The sequence below is a fragment of the Schistocerca nitens genome, chromosome 4, assembly GCF_023898315.1.
Source record: "Schistocerca nitens isolate TAMUIC-IGC-003100 chromosome 4, iqSchNite1.1, whole genome shotgun sequence".
In the NCBI taxonomy this organism is placed as follows: Eukaryota; Metazoa; Arthropoda; class Insecta; order Orthoptera; family Acrididae; genus Schistocerca; species Schistocerca nitens.
In genome coordinates, this window is record NC_064617.1 from 741,063,340 (window position 1) to 741,078,803 (window position 15,464).

The 15,464-nt window shown below is 45.2% G+C and overlaps 1 protein-coding gene across 2 annotated transcripts in view; it reads right to left on the bottom strand.

Annotated features, from left to right (window-relative positions):
- Positions 1–15,464, bottom strand: part of LOC126252982 (ATP-dependent translocase ABCB1-like) — a 251,623-nt gene that overhangs the window by 71,859 nt on the left and 164,300 nt on the right. For both annotated transcript variants that reach the window (XM_049954010.1, XM_049954009.1), the window contains 2 exons: positions 12,553–12,723; positions 5,264–5,459 (listed from right to left, as the gene is read on the bottom strand). In XM_049954010.1, the coding sequence (XP_049809967.1) occupies positions 5,264–5,459; positions 12,553–12,723 (367 nt within the window). The remainder of the gene's footprint in view (positions 1–5,263; positions 5,460–12,552; positions 12,724–15,464) is intronic.

Here is a 15,464-nt window from a genome sequence, read left to right on the forward strand (position 1 = left end):
AACAAAAGCAGCAAGCGCTACATGCGGACACTGCGACAGCTAGACCAAACCACAACAGTGCACTACAGCCACACTCGTAAACACGGTCGTCATCGTAAACATCTCCCTGCAGATGCTGCTCGCCGACCGTGGCCCGTGTTTGTTACAACACGCAACTGAACGTCGGAGGTTTCAAGCGTCAGCTTTAGGTTACAATATCTCCGGATATAATTAACATTTTACAATGCAACAAACGGCACTGATTACGTATTTGTTTATATGTTCAGATGTGCTAACAAAACTAACGTGGTTCCATTTAAAAAAACGTAGGTTTGTGTTAAAAAACATACTTACGTGCATTTTTGTATCGTTTGTATTAAACAATTACACTAGCCCCTCTCCTCACGTTCTGTCTGTGGAATCGGTTCGTCAGTATTTGATGTGGTTTACGAAATATATCCAGCGGTAACGTTAGGTGACTAACCCTGTATACGGGGTCTATTCAAGGGTGATGTACTTGAGGGCTATATTATGGAAATGGAAGGGGATGAAGATGAAATGGGAGATATGATACTGCGTGAAGAATTTGACAGCGCAATGGAAGACCTAAGTCGAAACAAGGCCCCGGGAGTAGACAACATTCCATTAGAACTACTGAGAGCCTTGGGAGAGCCAGTCCTGACAAAACTCTACCATCTGGTGAGCAAGATGTATGAGACAGGCGAAATACCCTCAGACTTCAAGAAGAATATAATAATTCCAATCCCAAAGAAAGCAGGTGTTGACAGATGTGAAAATTACTGAAGTATCAGTTTAATAAGTCACGGCTGCAAAATACTAACGCGAATTCTTTACAGACGAATCGAAAAACTGGTAGAAGCCGACCTCGGGGAAGATCAGTTTGAATTCCGTAGAAATGTTGGAACACGTGAGGCAATACTGACCGTACGACTTATCTTCGGAGATAGATTAAGGAAAGGGAAACCTACGTTTCTAGCATTTGTAGACTTAGAGAAAGCTTTTATCAATGTTGACTGGAATAGTCTCTTTCAAATTCTGAAGGTGGCAGGGGTGAATACAAGGAGCGACAGGCTATTTACAATTTGTACAGAAACCAGATGGCAGTTATAAGAATCGAGGGGCATGAAACGGAAGCAGTTGTAGGGAAGGGTGTGAGACAGGGTTGTAGCAAGCAGTAAAGGAAACAAAAGAAAAATTCGGAGTAGGAATTAAAATCCATGGAGAAGAAATAAAAACTTTGAAGTTCGCCGATGACATTCTAATTTTTCAGAGACAGCAAAGGAGCTGGAAGAGAAGTGGAACGGAATGGGCAGTGTCTTGAAAGGAGGATATAAGATGGACACCAACAAAAGCAAAACAAGGATAATGGAATGCAGTCGAATTAAGTCGGTTGATGCTGAGAGAATTAGATTCGGAAATGAGACGCTTCCAGTAGTAGATGAGTATTGCTATTTGGGGAGCAAAATAACTGATGATGGTCAAAGTAGAGACGATATAAAATGTAGACTGGCAGTGGCGAGGAAAGCGTTTCTGAAGAAAAGCAATTTGTTAACATCGAGTATAGATTTAAGTGTCAGGAAGTCGTTTCTGAAAGTATTTGTACAAATGTGGTGCTACAGAAGAATGCTGAAGATAATGATAGGTAGATCATGTAACTAATGAGGAGGTACTAAATAGAATAGGGGAGAAGAGGAGTTTGTGGCACAACTTGACTAGAAGAAGGGATCGACTGGTAGGACATGTTCTGAGGCACCAAGGGATCACCAATTTAGTATTGGAGGGCAGCGTGGAGGGTAAAAATTGTAGAGGGAGACCAAGAGATGAATACACTAAGCAGATTCAGAAGGATGTAGGTTGCAGTAGGTACTGGGAGATGAAGAAGCTTGCACAGGATAGAGTAGCATGGAGAGCTGCATCAAACCAGTCTCTGGACTGAAGACCACGTCAACATCATCATGATATTATGTGAAGTTCATAACTCGAATATCAGTCACATCAAGCAGTCAATGCAACTCTAAAGAAATTCTCAAGAAAATTGAATTTGAAGGTTCTTGAAGAACTTTAATTCACTAAAATTGTTCAAATGTTCAAATGTGTGTGAAATCTTATGGGACTTAACTGCTAAGGTCATCAGTCCCTAAGCTTACCACCACTTAACCTAAATTATCGTAAGGACAAACACACACACCCATACCCGAGGGAGGACGCGAACCTCCGCCGGGACCAGTCGCACAGTCCATGACTGCAGCGCCTTAGACCGCTCGGCTAATCCCGCGCGGCTCACTAAAATTAAGGTGATTTTCACGACAGGCCGCGTCTCTCACTGGGTAGTGTCGGAGAACGCTAATTGGGTACTGAAGCGATAGCTGGTTTCAATATTGGTTTGGTTTTTCCTTTCGTTATAACTTTTTTGGTTCAGTTCGAATACCTACATAACTTAATTATAAAATTCATCAAATATAGTCTAATTAAAACAAATAATCAACACTGAAATAAAAAATGCATGTCTTCTCTTTTCTAATTTATGTACATCGCACCAATTGTAAATGTAAATTCTTAATTATTGGTGTTTTATAACAAGTTGTTAATAAAGATCGCTTTAACGAAAGGAAAACATTACAAATGTATTAAAGATCTTTTATAAAATGTCGATAATTAAGAATTTATATTTCCAATGAAAACTGAAGTTTTGCATGCGATATATAATAAGAAGCAAGAAGATGTGCATTTTTCATTAAATACACTCCTGGAAATTGAAATAAGAACACCGTGAATTCATTGTCCCAGGAAGGGGAAACTTTATTGACACATTCCTGGGGTCAGATACATCACATGATCACACTGACAGAACCACAGGCACATAGACACAGGCAACAGAGCATGCACAATGTCGGCACTAGTACAGTGTATATCCATCTTTCGCAGCAATGCAGGCTGCTGTTCTCCCATGGAGACGATCGTAGAGATGCTGGATGTAGTCCTGTGGAACGGCTTGCCATGCCATTTCCACCTGGCGCCTCAGTTGGACCAGCGTTCGTGCTGGACGTGCAGACCGCGTGAGACGACGCTTCATCCAGTCCCAAACATGCTCAATGGGGGACAGATCCGGAGATCTTGCTGGCCAGGGTAGTTGACTTACACCTTCTAGAGCACGTTGGGTGGCACGGGATACATGCGGACGTGCATTGTCCTGTTGGAACAGCAAGTTCCCTTGCCGGTCTAAATGGTTCAAATGGCTCTGAGCACTATGGGACTCAACTGCTGAGGTTATTAGTCCCCTAGAACTTAGAACTAGTTAAACCTAACTAACCTAAGGACATGACAAACATCCATGCCCGAGGCAGGATTCGAACCTGCGACCGTAGCGGTCTTGCGGTTCCAGACTGCAGCGCCTTTAACCGCACGGCCACTTCGGCCGGCTTGCCGGTCTAGGAATGGTAGAACGATGGGTTCGATGACGGTTTGGATGTACCGTGCACTATTCAGTGTCCCCTCGACGATCACCAGTGGTGTACGGCCAGTGTAGGAGATCGCTCCCCACACCATGATGCCGGGTGTTGGCCCTGTGTGCCTCGGTCGTATGCAGTCCTGATTGTGGCGCTCACCTGCACGGCGCCAAACACGCATACGACCATCATTGGCACCAAGGCAGAAGCGACTCTCATCGCTGAAGACGACACGTCTCCATTCGTCCCTCCATTCACGCCTGTCGCGACACCACTGGAGGCGGGCTGCACGATGTTGGGGCGTGAGCGGAAGACGGCCTAACGGTGTGCGGGACCGTAGCCCAGCTTCATGGAGACGGTTGCGAATGGTCCTCGCCGATACCCCAGGAGCAACAGTGTCCCTAATTTGCTGGGAAGTGGCGGTGCGGTCCCCTACGGCACTGCGTAGGATCCTACGGTCTTGGCGTGCATCCGTGCGTCGCTGCGGTCCGGTCCCAGGTCGACGGGCACGTGCACCTTCCGCCGACCACTGGCGACAACATCGATGTACTGTGGAGACCTCACGCCCCACATGTTGAGCAATTCGGCGGTACGTCCACCCGGCCTCCCGCATGCCCACTATACGCCCTCGCTCAAAGTCCGTCAACTGCACATACGGTTCACGTCCACGCTATCGCGGCATGCTACCAGTGTTAAAGACTGCGATGGAGCTCCGTATGCCACGGCAAACTGGCTGACACTGACGGCGGCGGTGCACAAATGCTGCGCAGCTAGCGCCATTCGACGGCCAACACCGCGGTTCCTGGTGTGTCCGCTGTGCCGTGCGTGTGATCATTGCTTGTACAGCCCTCTCGCAGTGTCCGGAGCAAGTATGGTGGGTCTGACACACCGGTGTCAATGTGTTCTTTTTTCCATTTCCAGGAGTGTATGTTGACTCGATATGTGTTAATTAGCATACATTTGATGAATTTTACACTTAAATAATGTATGTACTCAAACTGAATGAAAAAAGAAAAACACCATATCGATATGCGAACCAGCGATCCACTAATTACCTGATCACCAGTGTCCTACGCTACCAAGTGAGCCGCACAGCCGGTCATGAAAAATCGCCTTTAGTTTAGCGAATTAAAGTCCCTCGGAAAACTTCAAAATCGATTTTCTGGAAAACTTTTAAAGCTTGTATGGAACTACTTTGGATGACTGATATAAATGTTCTGAACTTCACGTACCATAAATATAAAAAAAATTAAAAAAGTACGATTGCTGGGTGGTCTCCTTGTGAGTGCAGCGGATGATGGACGCGTGCACGTGCTCGTTCTGTCGTCGCATGGGTGTGCGCACATGTCCCACTAGCAGTGAGTTTGGGGACCCATCGCTTTATATGGACCACACCTGCTTCTGCAGGACGTTACATCACGATCCCTTCGGGGGTTTACATTTTACAACCTCCGCCTCATTTGAATGTCCCGAATACAAGGAAGGGGAAGAAATTGCCTTTTCATTTTCAAAGAAAGAGTGTTGTATTTGCGATTATAACATGAAAAACCTAAATCTGGATAGACTGATATAGAACTGAGCCCCAGTCTTCTCGAATGGAATTTCAGCACTTCAGCCATACCGCATTCGTCGGAATAAACCCGAGAAAAATCATCAAATACAATCAAAATAAGTGGTGTCTGTATGAATGCTGTGCAAGTTAACACTCGTCGAAAAGGACTTCTACGCGAGTATGGATTTGATGAATGGGTACTTAGACGTCAATATTGTATTCTTATAGGAGGAATTTGTTTTACTTCTTTAGTGCTGGAACTTACCCTTCTGTTCCGGAGCCATGAGGTCTGCGGACAGCTGAGCCGTGACGAGCGTGTGGTAGTGTCCCTGCAGCGTCATCAGCTGGTCGTGGCTGCCCTGCTCGACCACGTTGCCTCCCGCCAGCACCACGATCCTGTCTGCGTTCCGCACCGTCGACAGCCGATGAGCCACGATGATGGTTGTGCGACCCAAGCTGGCCTGCATAGTTATAGCATAGCCGTGTACATAGTTTCTGAAGCCTTCACAACGCGTTACTTGTACTTACGCTCACAACAAAACTCGAAAGTAGTTGTTGCTCATGTTTAGTTCATGACTACAAAGAGACCCGGGACAGGTGACGGGTGACGTGAGGGGGGGGGGGGAGACTCAACTATTATGAAAATGGTCTAGTAGCTGCTATTGGAGCAACGGAGGGGCAGTGGGGCAGTAGTGACGGATACTTTTTTATAGTTCGAGCAGAATAATTCTACTACTGATAGGTGTAAGTATAAAAAAGCGGTTTCGACAGCTAGTATGCAGTATGCCAATATACAAGTAACTCCTTTTTCAGTTCTCCCCTATTCGTTTTGTATGAAATCTCTGTCTGGCAACGATCTTCTCGTACGTGCAAAATTGGCAACACAACAAGCTCCAGTTTGATGCACTGCCACCGTTTACGCCATAGGCTAAGCTTCAGTTTAGCGGCTGGTGATGTGTTTGAATCTTCTACAGAATGTATAATAATGATTCCCTGTATCAACATGGTCACGCAAAGTCATAGAAGTGCCTGAAGATCGTAAATTGTATCACCGAACGCTGTTGCATATGAATAAAAGCAGTAAATACAGATGGAGGTGTCAAGCTTAAGACATGTAAGAGTGGTGAATTCAGCGCCTTCCCACACTACTGCCGCTACACGGCATCGCTCCACTCGCTGGACTCGGCCCGATTCGTCGTCTCGCGTTGCTGTACTGCTCGGGACTTTGCCAGCGATGCTCAACTACAGGTCATAGACTCTGAAATACATTCTAAGCAAACTAAGAAAAAGAAAGGGAACGACGCACCACGAAGAAATATCCGAAAGGAAATCGGCATATGTAGTGTACACATACAGACAAACAAATGATTACAATTTCAGAAAAACTGGCTAATCTATAGAAGACAAAGAACGTCACAAATCGAGCACATGAATAAAGCGTTGGTACACCTCTGGCCATTATGCGAGCAGCTATTCGGCTTGGCACTGATTGACAGAGATGTCCTCCTGAGGGATATCGTGCCAAATTCTGTCAGATTGGTGCGCTAGATCGTCAGGATCCGGAGATGGTTGGAGGTCCCCGCCCATAATGCTCCAAACTTTCTCAGCAGGGGAGAAATCCAGGCCGGAGATGCGTCTGGAGATGCCCCGGACAGCAGTGGGATGCCAACATGACTGTCGCCGGCCATAACACCCGACAACCAGGCGTGATGGTCTGGGGTGCCATTTCTTTTCATAGCAGGACCCGTTTGTTTGTCATCCGTGGCACTCTTACAGCACAGCGATGTATCGACGATATTCAACGACGTGTTTTGTTTCCCTTCATGCAAGCCATCCTGCACTTGCATTTCAGCAAGATAATGCCCGTCCGCTCTCCCCAATTGAGACCGTTTGGAGCATTATGAGTAGGGCTCTCCAACCAGCTCGCGATTTTGACGATCTAAGGCGCCAGTTGGACATAATTTGGTACGATGTCCCCCAGGAGTACATCCAGCAACTCTACCAACCAATGCCAAGCCAAATAAGTGCTTGGATAAGGGCAAGAGGTGGACGAAAGCGTTATTGACTAGCTCAATTCGTGAAGCCCTTTCTCTTGATTGAATTATCTAATTTTTCTGAAATTGTAGTCACTTTTTGTCTGTTCATGTACATTACATCTACTGATATCCTTCCCATTCGCATACCGGCCGGAATGGCCGAGCGGTTCTAGGAACTACAGTCTGGAACTGCGCGACCGCTACGGTCGCAGGTTCGAATCCTGCCTCGGGCATGGATGTGTGTGATGTCCTTAGGTTAGCTAGGTTTAAGTAGTTCTAAGTTCTAGCGGACTGATGACCATAGAAGTTAAGTCCCATAGTGCTCAGAGCCATTTGAACCATTTTTTCCCATTCGGATAATGCCTTCGCTGTGTACCTTTTTTTCTCTTAGAGTGCATTTTCTTTGGATATCTGTGCTGTTGTAACCAATATCGTGTGGAAAAATCTGAGCTTGTTCGCTTTATTATCAAGAGATTGCATCCTGTTAAGAGACATACATTCAAAGTCGCCATTCAAGGAATTTCTTTTTACGTGAACTGCAAACCGGTCAATTATTCCAAAGTCGTTCTGTACTTCGATTGTCTACCGGCAATCGTACTGCATTCTTTGTCTGGTAAAGTGAAGGTAAATCTGTAGTCGATATCTACGGACGCATAGTTGTCTCATCAATCATGTGTTTGAACGACAGAATTCTGTCTTGTCCCTCTGAAAGTCAGAGAAAGACCCTGTTTGCTGTTTTAGAACTCACTGGTTATTCATGATATTCGGGGCTGGCTTGCTTTTCTGGAGTCGTCAGGCTACGTACATCAGGAGGATGCTGCCTGTAACAGTGCTATGAAATGATCGTATGGCATTGTTGGCCGGGAGGCCCCATTCGGGGGAGTTCGGCCGCCGTATTGCAAGTCCTCTTTAGGTGACGCCACATCGGTGACTTGCGAGTCAATGATGATGAAAGACACACAACACCCAGTCCCCTGCCGGGAATCGAACCTGGGCCCCTTGCGTGGTAGGCGGCTACGCTACGGAGGCGAAAACAGTCCTATTTCACGCTTCGATGGTCACTTCCAGGATGTCATGTACAAGAACTTTGGTGAGATCGGGATTAAGCTAGGACAGTATCTACGTCTACATCTACACTTCTCTGCCGTTCGCACTTACGTACTCGGCAGATGGTTCATCGAACCGCTTTCTATTTCTCTGCCGTCATACTGTCGACACTCTGACCTCTCTTATTTTATTAGGCTGATCATTTCTTCCTATGTAGGCTGGCGTCAATAAAATATATTCCCATTCAGAAGAGAAAGTTGGTGACTGAAATTTCGCGAAAAGTTATTACCGCAAAGAAAAAACGCCTTTGTTTTAGTGACTGCCCACCTTCTTTATCATATCCGTGACATTTTCTCCCCTATCTTGTGATAATACAAAACGAGATTTCCTTCTTTAGACTTTTTCGATGTTCTCTGTCGATCCTATCTGACAGTATTCCATATCGCCCAGCAGTACTCTGGCAGAGGGCAGACAAGGACAGTGCAAGCATATTCTTTAGAAGACCCGTTGCATCCTCTAAGTGCCCTACCAATAAAGCAATCTTTGGTTTGACTTCCTCAGAACGTTATCTAAATGATCATTTCAATCTCGGTTGTTCGTAATTGTAATACCTAGGTGGTGGTGGTAAGTTCCTATGGGAACAAACTGCTGAGATCATCGGTCCCTAGGCTTACACACTACTTAATCTAACTTAAACTTAAGCTAAGGACAACACACCCATTCCAGAGAGACAACTCGAATCTTCGACGGGGGGAGGGGGGGGGGGGCGAACCGTGGCAAGGCTGCGTAGCGCGGTCAATTCCTAGGTCTTTAGTTGAACCGACAACCTTCAGCGATGTGCAATTTATCGTGCACTGAAATATTTTATTTGCAACGCTTTCAGGGCTATTGATGTACTTTCCGTTACGTCTAGACGTAATATCCACTGTTGAAAGAGAGAAGTTTGTTTCATGTTTACGGAACAAATTTGCTATTTCAAATTGTATCCGTGAGATTGGGATATGGCATTAATTACCTATCCACTCTTTTAATATTGCTCCGAGTATTATAGGTTGTGTAGAGATTCCTTTGGTGCGATTCTCATGTTTAATGGAGTTGTACTCTTCGTGGGCCACCACTGGACAAACATAATTTGATTGTTGCCATTGATTATTGAGAAATGATTAATAATAACTGATTACTGTGAAGTGAAAGTAGTGAGTAGTCATTATTATTATTATTGTTTTTCTTTATTGGATTTCAATTTCCCCCCCCCCCCAAAAGGGGGGGAGGGCTGGCAGCAGCGTAATATGCTGCTCTACAGGCTACAGAAAAGTTAAAAAAACATAATGAGAATAGAAACAAACAAGAAAAACAGGCGATAAAACGGTGACATTGTAGAAAACTGTAAAATGGCGGTAAGGTGTGGAATTTAAAATATAAAAAACACTGCGGTGACGATGCGGATGAAGAAATAGACAGGCACAATTAAATAACACAGTGACAGTCTGGTTTCAGTTCGCACAAGATAAAAAACACAACTAGCGACAGTATGGCGGCTCTTTGCAACACTGACAGGGGATGCACAACATTGAACACTCACTTATAACAGCACTATACATGTGACACAGCGGCAGATGGGGAGGGGGGGAGGACCCGGACCTACGACAGGGAGAAGGGGGGAGGAGAGGAAAAGAAAAAGGGGGGGCGATTAGAGGGAGGGGACATAGAAAAGAAGAGAGGGTAGGTGGAGAAAAGCAGGATGGACGGGGGGGGGGGGGGGAAGAGGGAGCACAGGGAAAGGACAGAGGAAAGGAGGGGGAGGTGAGGATCAGAGTTGATAGCAGGGATAAATAGAGGGAGAGAGGGCATCATCCAGGAGGGGGAGTTGATGGAAGCCACCTTGGGAAAGGAGATTAAGGGTGTAGAGATGGAGGGTAGGGGGGACACAACAGTGATGGCGCGGCAGAGGGCGGGGTTTGGAGAGGAAGGGATCAACCAGGGGATGAGGGGGACCAAGGTGGCGGGAGGTGTAGGGTATGCGGATATGTTCGAGGAATAGGAGCAGATGGGAGAGAGGAATCAGGTCGTAGAGGATCAGCGTGGGGGACGGGAGGCGTACATGGAAGGCGAGGCGGAGTGCATGGCGCTCGAGGATCTGGAGGGACTTATTGAATTTGGGGGGGGAGTCACTTATTAAACTCGCTCCGTTTATGAAGTGTTTACATCTTTTCCGTGAAACAGTATTTAACCTGAGGACAAGGTAATACGTACATTGTGCCTTCAGTGGAATTATTATTTAAAAACGGGTTGCCACTGCAGAAATACACAGTGTGCAAAACTTAAGGACGAAAGTAGCTTTCGCATGGAGCACCGCTGCCAACTAACATAGCTCGAAGAAGTTGGACCATACATAGAAAAAACTGCCACGTATAGTACAGCCTCTATAGTTTCATGAAGTTCCGATAGGTGGTGGCGCCATATGTAGCCATCAAATTGGCTTCCAAGCAGAGAGCTGTCATTGAGTTTGTTTTGTCGGAAAATCAGAGCATCGCAGATATTCATAGAAGCTTGCAGAATGTCTGTGGAGACCTGGCAGTGAACAAATGCAGGGCACGTCGTTGGGCGAGGCCTCTGTCATCATTGTAATAAGATCGTGCAAACCTGTACGACCTTCCGTGTGCCGGTCGGCCGCACACAGCTGTGGCTCGTGGAACGTGCGGACATTCTCATTCGAGGTGAACGACGGATCACAGTCAGACATCTCGCTGCTCAACTAGACGCCCTGTTTGTAGTGCTGACAAACTCGTTCACCTGTTGGGGTACTCAAAAGCGTGTGTCTGCTGGGTTCCTCGCCGCCCAACAAAAAACTTCCATCTGTTTGGAGCATTGTAGGATTCACTCCACTGCAAGCAGTTCGTGTATGGTGGGGAGGCTATTGACGCAGCAAGACGTTGGCTCCGACCTAGACCAGTAGAGTGGTACCATGCAGGCATAAAGGCCCGCCCAAAAAAGTAGCGTAAGGCCGTACCACTGAATGGAGACTATGTTGAAAAATAGAATTTTATAGCCAAAAAAATAGGGAATAAAATGATGTATTGCAATCCTGAATAGAACCAACCTTCAGAAAAAAATGTGTTGCATTACTTATTGAACGCCCCTCCTATATTTCATGTCCCTGTTTTGAAAAGGCGGTAGCCTTAGAAAGTGAGGTTTCACATCCCCATTGCCCTTGGTCTTGACTAAATGGTAAGTAATGTCAGATCGTGGTGCAAGTTAGAGGATGTAACTGCAATATTACACTTGTTCAAACATTCGTTCAATCTTTGCTTTTTCCCTCCGTTGCTCGATGAACGCATTTCCTGCTTCTGAATGTTTCAATTAAACCTAGATCAGATAGCGCTAATTATTATGCTGTAAATTCTGTAATTGTGAAAGCGTTTATTTATTGCTGTAAGTTACAGAAGGATGAATCTAAAAATAACTGCACAGGTACGTTTACGGCTAGCGTACTGAGGGTTCCGTACAAACTTAATTATGTATAAAGAAAGTGCTTGCATTCTGGGAATCGAGGATCTCGACGATATTTGCCCGTTATCGACAAGATATCGGTTTCAGGGATTCCAAGAATGTTTTAATATAAAGTCAGAAGTCGGATAACAAACGACAAAAGAAATACTTCTTTCGTGTGTTATAATTACAAATGAACAATTTTTGGACTTTTCCGTCTACTTGTGCTGTGAAACCTTTCTTCTTACAAAATTTTAATATTTTACATCAAGGGGAGGACCTCCTACATTTTACTGAGTAAAGTTGCGGCTACCAAAATATGTAACATAAATGACCGTATCTTTTGATTGCACTGACTTAGACTCTTATCGTTTTTACATTACCAAAGAACTGCAGATCTCAATAAGTAACATAAATTTTAACTTGATATGCCTGCCCATTCCTGAGAGAATGGGGTCTTAACACACGGTCTGATAGTCATATAGTTGATAACAAATGAAAAAAACTGCGTGACAAATTGCAAATTAACAATTTTCGGTATTTTTGCTTTAGTTGTATTGCGAAGCATTGCTTCTTGGTAAATTTCGTGATTCTAGGTCAACTGAAAGTACCGTGTAAGTTTTGATGACTGAGTTTGCGAGTATCAAAGTATGCGACTTAAGTGGCCGTATCTTTTGGTTATATTGACTTAGAAGCTTACATTCTACTTCAAAGTAACTACAGACCATAATATGTGACATAAATTTAAACTTGATAGACTTACCTGTTCCTGAGAAAAAGGGTCTATGATATTGAGACAGACAGACAGGCAATCAAATGGACAACGAAGTCATCCTATAAGGGTTCAGTTTTTACTGATTGATGTATGGAACCCTAAAAAGTCACTGATTTAAAACATTTTGCCGGGATGTCTTGTTTTACGGGCTTGGAAGGACCAAAGACTTCACTGGAGGTAGAGTCCCAGTGTCAGTGGCGCACCTACCTTGTCCAGCGCGGCCTGCACCTTGGCCTCGCTGCTGGTGTCCAGAGCAGAGGTGGCCTCGTCCAGCAGCAGGATCTTGGGGCGGCGCACCAGCGCCCTGGCGATGGCGATGCGCTGCTTCTGGCCGCCCGACAGCTGGGCGCCGCGCTCACCCACCATCGTGTCGTAGCCCTGCACACAGCAGGAGGCACGCAGGACATGAACTACACTTCCAGAGAGCTAGCGGATGGCATAATGGGTAAGACACCGCCTCTACGTCGGGAGAAGGGTTCAGATCTTCGTACAGCCTTCCTGATGTAGGTTTCCCATGGTTTTCCTACATTATTTGAGGTAAAAATAGGATAGCTCCATTGTAACGGATACTGCCTTTCTTTCTTACCGGCCCTTGTTCTATCTGTAGTTGTGCCACGTCTCAAAAGACACTGTCGATTATTTCTGAAACTTTTATCCCTCTTCGCTCCATTATGCCAGAACAGCTGGAGTAGTAACGATTGGTTTCGAAAATGGGCTTCCATATCAGTAAGTTACTGGATTCATATTTCAGTGGCTGAAATGTCTGTTTGTAGGTGACGTACAGCGTGAGGGAGCACTGCAACGTGGCAAGATTTTGTTGTCATTCAGGCTACGGCAGGTGCTGGTTGTGCTGCTGGTGGGACACATGAGGAAGGGAAAGTGTAGAGCAAAGACTGTCGGTACGCAGAATACCTAAAAAAAAAGGGCAGTAAGTGAAAAAGCACCACCTCTGGTAACAATTCAGCACTTGCTGGATCAGTTAGCTCAAATGCAGGCTGATAATGTGGATTTACATAGGAAGGTTGACAGGCTAAAGGAGGAAAGCAGCGGTCAGTGAATTCTTAACATATGCCGACCTGTCCCGTATGCAAGCACCGTCTCATTAGTGACTCGATTTTCAGGAAAATCTAGCGATGATATTTTGCTTTTTGTTTAGATAATTTACACACAGATGAAAAATTGATGAACTGGAATGACGAGCAGTTTTTAAATATGGCTCTAGTGAAATTAGTAGATGATGCTAGAGCATATGTGATGTATCATGAGAAGTTGCAAAGTGCTCTGTCTTTCCAGGACTTTCAGGAAGAACTGCTGGAGCCTTATAGAAGAAAGAACACATTTAGGTATTATCTGGAACAACTTAAAGGAACACTCAGAGAAAGGGAGAGTCTGTGGGGAGTTTTGTGGAATGCGTAAGGAAAATAAACATTAATATGTTCAAACTGACAGATGATGACAACGCCAGTGGGGCTGTTTTCTTGGAAGCAGAGCAAATAGCAGTAGATACGCTTATTCGGAGTCTACCTGCCGAGATGACACGTAAAGTGTGCGTAGGGTTTTCACAAAAATTAAACGTGGCTTTAACAGCTGCAACAGCTTTGGTCAAGATCGATGCAACGACCAAACATAGGAAGAATAACGTAGTTTTTAATGCTGAGACCATGTGTTAGCCACGTGGAGTGACCGCGCGGTTTGAGGCGCTATGTCACGAATTTCGCGGCCCCTCCCGTCGGAGGTTCGAGACCTCCCTCGGGCATGGGTGTGTCTTTTTAGCATTAGTTAGTTTAAGTAGTGTGTAAGTCTAGGGACCGATGTCCTCAGCAGTTTGGCCCTTTAGGAAAATTCACACACACACACACACACACACACACACAACCATGTGTTTTACATGTGGTCAGCTGGGGCACATTCAACATGTATTGCAGAAAGTTGCAATGCAAGAAGTATAAATATGTTGGACACTCTGAACGAAATTGTCAGTACAGGTATACAAAAACTTGAGGAAGGAGACTACAGGGTGGATCTTGCACCATAACGTTAAATGAAAGAGGAAGCTGTGGAACCACAGTGCAGCATTCCCAGTAAATATTTGCACATGGTACCTAAGTGTGGAACCAGTGGCCGACTATTGTTTAACCAACTATGTAGCAGCAAGAGTGTGCAAATTTTTGCTACATATTGGATTGCAGGTATCTGTAGCCAGTCAGAGCAAGCTTGATATAAGAAATCTGAACCCATCCCATTGTATGCTAAGTGATGTAGGTGGGGGTAGTATTCGCTTACTCGGTTTGGCAGTATTGGATTTCCACAGGGGGGACTGGCTTCTGGGATTGCGTGGAAGTTCTCCCTAGCATGGGATTAAGTTATGACGTCTTATTTGAACTTGTTTTCCTGATTGAACATCATGCAGAAGTCGAGCTACAGGAGGACAAAGGAGTGGAGGGGGGGAGGGGGAAGCTCGGTGGGGCATTGTTCGATCTCAGTTTTACTGCTGAAAGGACCAGGCACGCCCTAGGCTTCAGGGAAGCACTCTGAGCTCCATACTTGGTCTCTAAGCTCTTTGAGTCGACTCATGGGATGTAAGTCCAGAAGGGGAGTAATGGGGAAGACAGTCTGGATGGACTTAGGAGTGGACATGCCAGTTAATACATTGTGTGTGGTTGAGCCCTTGTTAGAAAACGAAGAATTAGACAAGACACTGTGTTTTATTTGTCATAGTTTATCCTATGTAAAAGAGATTGATGAAAGATCCTGTCATTGTGGACAATTTCGGTTCACTAGAAGTGGAGCTACCTGGAGGTTCGCTGATAGCTAACTTGGAAGTATTGGAGGAGGAAGAATTAGATAAGAATTTCAGGGAAGAATTTTCAAACGATGGTGAGTCTGTAGATACAGCCACACAGTGGGGGGAGTTGTCGTTTTTAAAAGAATGTGATAGAGAGCATTTGGGAAGGTTATTAGAAGAACACTTGGAGTTTTTTAACCTTTTCAGACCATTACCAGCTACGCCACTAAACCTGTATAATGTTCCCACTGGGAGTGATTGAGTTGTGTATACAAAACTGTACCAATTCCATATCATCTGCAACTGGTGATGTTCATTAATCAGCAGCTCCATG